Source organism: Octopus sinensis, linkage group LG2, assembly GCF_006345805.1.
Source record: "Octopus sinensis linkage group LG2, ASM634580v1, whole genome shotgun sequence".
In the NCBI taxonomy this organism is placed as follows: Eukaryota; Metazoa; Mollusca; class Cephalopoda; order Octopoda; family Octopodidae; genus Octopus; species Octopus sinensis.
In genome coordinates this window covers 98,411,724-98,417,013 of record NC_042998.1, presented here as the reverse complement: position 1 = coordinate 98,417,013, position 5,290 = coordinate 98,411,724, and the positions used below count along the sequence as shown (strand labels likewise).

Genomic DNA, 5,290 nt, shown 5'->3' with positions numbered 1-5,290 from the left:
ATATATAATATACATACAACATAAATATGAGAATGTGTGTCTGTGTGAATCACTAAAACTCGAGAACTACACAACCGATTTCATTGAAATTTTACACATGCCTTACTTAGGGTCCATGTAGTGTCAAGGGCCAAAAAAATTTTCAACTTCTTGCCTAATACGAGCCCAGAGAAATCTCTTATTTCTTCTACTATTTCAGTATTATGCGTCAAAAGTGAAACAATAACATCTCCCCATGTCACTACAAGCAGTGTCATTCATTTCCAATATACTGCGAGAATATGCCTGGACATATGAAAATATGATCTTGCTTACAAACAGGTGAGAGTTGGCGACAGAAATGCATCTGGCCATAGAAAAATCTGCCTCAAATAAACTTCGTCTGATCCCTGAAAGCGTAAAAAAGTGAACGTTAAAATGAAAATGAAAATAATGAAACGATCCAAGAATTGAACTCAAACCTACTAGTTAAACTAGTACACTTAACACATGATGCTTATATTCACTACCTCATTGACTACACTAGCTGCTAGTAGGCGAGAGTTCAATCCTGGTTCAGGTGGAATGAGCAGAAGAGCATCTCAGAATGAACAACGGAATGAGAACAGTCATTTGTCAATGGATTTAATAAAGAGTACGGTTTGAAATTCCGAGAACGCTACCGAATACGAGAGGCACCCGAGGGAGGACAGGGTATATAACAACCGAAATGTTGTGACTAACAACCAAACTAAGGGCACTAGTCCAAATTTATACCCTTGATATATATTTTACGCAATTACATATTTTATACTATTAAATAGCAGCATCTATAACAATATTATTTGCTTCTATTGAAAATGTTAATGATCTATGTTTGTACAATATACTGTTATTTTCATTTTTGCTTGTATATGCTTGTTTACGGTCGTAACATGAAATAATGGCTTCTTGATACACTGTGCCTGTAACAGCTGTACAGAGGACATAAAACAGAATTTACAAAAATTTATGTTTTGAATGTACTTTTCCTTTATTATTTTTTATATTTTGTAGGAAATTGATTTGTGTTACACCTACACAAATATATGCATACATATAACACACAAACACGCACAAAGCCTCAGTGTTGAAGGTGGGTAGGAGAGAAAGTGAAATTGTAAGACATTTATGCTTTCTAAAAGAAAACTGGTTTGGTTAAAAAAGAAGTAATATCTACTAAAAAGAAAAAAAGAAATAAAAGTTCTGCTTATGGTCATTCATCACAGATACACACAAACGTATTTTCTTAAGAAAACTGAAAGAAAATATTTAATTATTTTATCATTCACAAACAAAATTAGTTTTGCTTCAGATGATATTTTCATTTTTTTTTAACCGTTAAATTCTTTTTAATGTTTATTATTACCTTTAATTGGTTTAATTTCTCTTGATCGCCATCACTGAGAGCTCCCAAATCTTCGTCAGTTTTTAAGTCGTAGTCTTCCATCCCGTGGGGTGGGTCATGTTTTGGTTTAGCTGCAGCCATTGCCTCAGTTGTTATTTACCTTGACAATATGACGTCACGTCATCAAGTCAAAGACTTTCGAGACACCGTTTAGTATTGGCATTTATTTGAAACATTAAACTTTATTGAATTGAATATTTTAAAAAGATGAATTTAAAATCTAATTTTTTTTAGTAAGACTACTTAAAGCTGATTCTTTCAATTTACTTCTTTCATCTACAGTTAAAAATATATTTGACAGATCTATAAATGTTGGATTTTTATTTCAGTTATATTCTCAAAACATTCTTGACAAACTGGTATACTAGATCAATTTTATTAAGACATAGTCGTTTTAATATTTACAAAATTATTATGCAAATAAACATATTACGAAAAGTTACACCAAAAATTTACACGTCGCCGATAGGATTCGAACCTATGCGGGGAGACCCCAATGGATTTCTAGTCCATCGCCTTAACCACTCGGCCACGACGACTTCAGGGAAAGCATGACTTCAATAATCGTCTAATGCTTTAGATATTTCTATTAATGGCTATTGTTCATATATATGTTCAGATATATGTACATATATATGTATATGTATATATATATATATATATATATATATACACGCACACATGTATAATGTGATGTGTGTGCTAACACGCGAAACTCTCGACCCTTGAGTCACTCTGAAACTTCTGCCGATCATTAATAAAAAACGTATAATATATTCATGATTTGAGTTTTATTTTCCTTTTTGCATCGCCAAACCTATATATATATATATGGTCACACTAGCATGTTCTGTGTCTATGCTACGGTACGTAGAATGTAATCAAAAACAATTTAATTTCTTCATCTGATATCGCGACACGATATCAATAAATAATCTTGTGAGACACATTAATTATAAATTTAAGCTGATGTGCCTCTCACAGTTCTCAGAGTATCAGTATCTTCAGATTTTAATACTAATTCATAAAAGGCTTCTTAAAATAAAATAAAAACTTCTAGTTCTAAGCATACCTACACAACTGTGTCCCATCGACTTTGTTTCCTCATAACTTTCAGAAAAATGAGTATTTTTTCATGAAATTTTCTACAAATTCCTTTCAGACGGTGTACCTTACCTTACTATTATATTAGAATTTATAGTGGGGAAAAAACTGGTATGCGTCACGCATACATACAGATATACATAATTTTTTTTTTTTTTTTCAAAATTTCAAGTTTCATTTTACAGAAATTCATGAGTAAGGTATCAAATGTGTAGGTATACCAATTTCTAAAGCTTCTAACAGGAATATTAACTATGACTGCCACAGATTAAGAAAGTTCGTGGTGGCCGTATATTATTCCTCAAACAAGAAATGAGATAAAAAAAGCGTAACTTTCAACAATGTGACTTGTATCTTGTATGCAACCAGCTGTATGTAGATACTGAGATGCGGGTTCAGTTTGCAAAGGAATTACTTATAATTAATAGTGAGAGAACTAGAAACATTTTTTCCCCCAATGATAATGAGAGTGTTAACATTTTCAATTTTCTTACTTTTGTAAATGAAAATGTAAGAGAAAATAGTATCAAAGAATTTCTGGTGGAATTTTACTTTACGCACAGCATATAACTCTTTTATTTCTTTTGGAAATCCCAGCAATAAACCATTAAATGCGTTTTTGCATGGTCGTGAGATTTCTCGTTTGAAGAACACAAATTCACAAAAATTTTCTGAAAATTCCAAAAGCTACTAGAAAAACATGAAGGGTTATATGCCGTGCGAAAAACAGAATTCCACCAAATTTCGTTAATTAAATCATTGTCGTTAGTCAAGTGATTCATGTTTTGTAAAAATACTTCCATTCTTTCTCACAATAAACATCACAACTGTGCTACCAACTCAAAACGAAATCTACCACTGCAGTGAGTTTGTAGACCAAAGGGATCTTCCAATGAGCATAAAAATATAAAATTCAAGTGATAGAACGAATATAAAAGTAAAAACAACTCAAAAATTACATGTTTAAGATTCGGCTGACATGCAAGGTGTCGTCGTGGCCGAGTGGTTAAGGCGATGGACTAGAAATCCATTGGGGTCTCCCCGCATAGGTTCGAATCCTATCGGCGACGTTGATATTTTTATCTTAATTTATTTTATGTAAAAGTAATTTAGAGTTGCGTCTTCATCTCAGAAGGTATTGTAGTCAAAAGCATCGTGAGATTTCTTTACTACACCGATATGACTTCCACAATTATACTAGATTTCTTCTATATACACTTTAACTTATTTTGACATCTAATAGTCACAAAATAACAAGCTAATTTGTGAGATTTCCTTAAGTGATCAAATCCAGCTTTTGTTGGCCTTTGTGAATCACACACATGTGACTTCATGAGTAAAGATAGCCAGATTAGCAGCCAAACCCCAGTATTTCTAAATGCTTAATTTCATATTTTATTTTATTTTTCTTCCTAATAATCTGATCAAGATAAAACTGTTATTTATAGTTAACTTGACAGGAAACATTTTTTGTGTGTTTGTTACTTTGTTTCTGTATTTTGTATTTTGATTATACTTTTGTTTTATCTGTCACTATAGCTACTATGGTGTAGGAGTAGGTGTGTGGTAAGTAGCTTGCTTACCAACCACATGGATCTGGGTTCAGTCCCACTGCATGGTACCTTGGTTAAGTGTCTTCTACTATAGCCTCAGACCGACCAAAGCTTTGTGAGTGGATTTGGTAGACGGAAACTGAAAGACGCCCATTGTATATATGTATATGTGTATGTATATATATGTATATGTGTGTGTGTCTGTGTTTGTCCCCCCAACATCGCTTGACAACCGATGCTGGTGTGTTTACGTCCCCATAACTTAGTGGTTCGGCAAAAGAGACTGATAGAATAAGTACCAGGCTTAGAAAGGGTCGATTTGCTTGGCTAAAGGCATGACCACAGTCAAATGACTGAAACAAGAGAGTAAGAGAGAGAGAGAGTACTATATCTATGGGTTTAGTTTTGTCTGCAAATTGCTGAAACTAGCTCACTGCTTTGGGTATTCATTCTTGTATAGAGGGAAATGACAGTCTGGTCTAACAAAGGACTTATTCTAATTAATCACCTGAAGAAACACATTTTATGTCTTTGATGGACGATAATGATTATGCAATATGTTAAATATATGTCATTTGATCCATTTTATCTTATTCATCTCTTCAGCATAGCCATAGTCTAATGACTGTAACAAGTAAAAGAATATATATATATTGTTGTATTTCGGAATGGTCATTTTGCCAGTTTAGCCAATAAAAACATACGCACTATATATTTGGTGTTACTTTGCTTCAGTGTTATTTATTTTTTACATTAATCTTAATCTTATTTCGGCCAGAGTTCTTTCGTCACACTCCTGTGACCGCATCAGTGGTCCTTTGTTTTCTTCTTTCTTATTTGTGTCTCTCCTTACTAACCGTCAGCCATTTTGTATTTCTATTGTATGTCTTCATTAATATCAGCATCTACTCTGCTTCATATAAACCTCAGTATATATAGTAAGTCATGCGATTTTTCCTGTCTTGCATACACATATATTTGGTTCCCATTCATATGCAAGATTAATTCTTGTTACCACTTGCTCATTACACTACTGAATAAATTTCAATGTTTTTGTTTTATAAACTTGCCTTCTGAATATTCTTTATTCATGCCTCTTAAAGAAATCACTGAAAATGGATTCTTCCTGTGAACTGCCTTCTAAAAAATGCTAACTACACACATTATGTTACAACTTGAACATGTTACATATAGGAGGCATTCCTTC

The 5,290-nt window shown here is 32.9% G+C and overlaps 1 protein-coding gene and 2 non-coding genes across 3 annotated transcripts in view; 1 reads left to right on the top strand and 2 right to left on the bottom strand.

Moving 5' to 3' along the window:
- Positions 1-1,559, bottom strand: part of LOC115232363 (RIIa domain-containing protein 1) — a 12,397-nt gene extending 10,838 nt beyond the window's left edge. Inside the window, exon 1 of the mRNA XM_029802212.2 lies at positions 1,388-1,559. Coding sequence (XP_029658072.1) covers positions 1,388-1,507 — 120 coding nt within the window. The 5' untranslated portion in view covers positions 1,508-1,559. The remainder of the gene's footprint in view (positions 1-1,387) is intronic.
- Positions 1,560-1,883: 324 nt separating this feature from the next.
- Positions 1,884-1,965, bottom strand: Trnas-aga. Its single transcript has one exon. It is a non-coding gene; the product is annotated as a tRNA-Ser (tRNA).
- Positions 1,966-3,518: 1,553 nt separating this feature from the next.
- On the top strand, positions 3,519-3,600 carry Trnas-aga. Its single transcript has one exon. It is a non-coding gene; the product is annotated as a tRNA-Ser (tRNA).
- Positions 3,601-5,290: the final 1,690 nt, after the last annotated feature.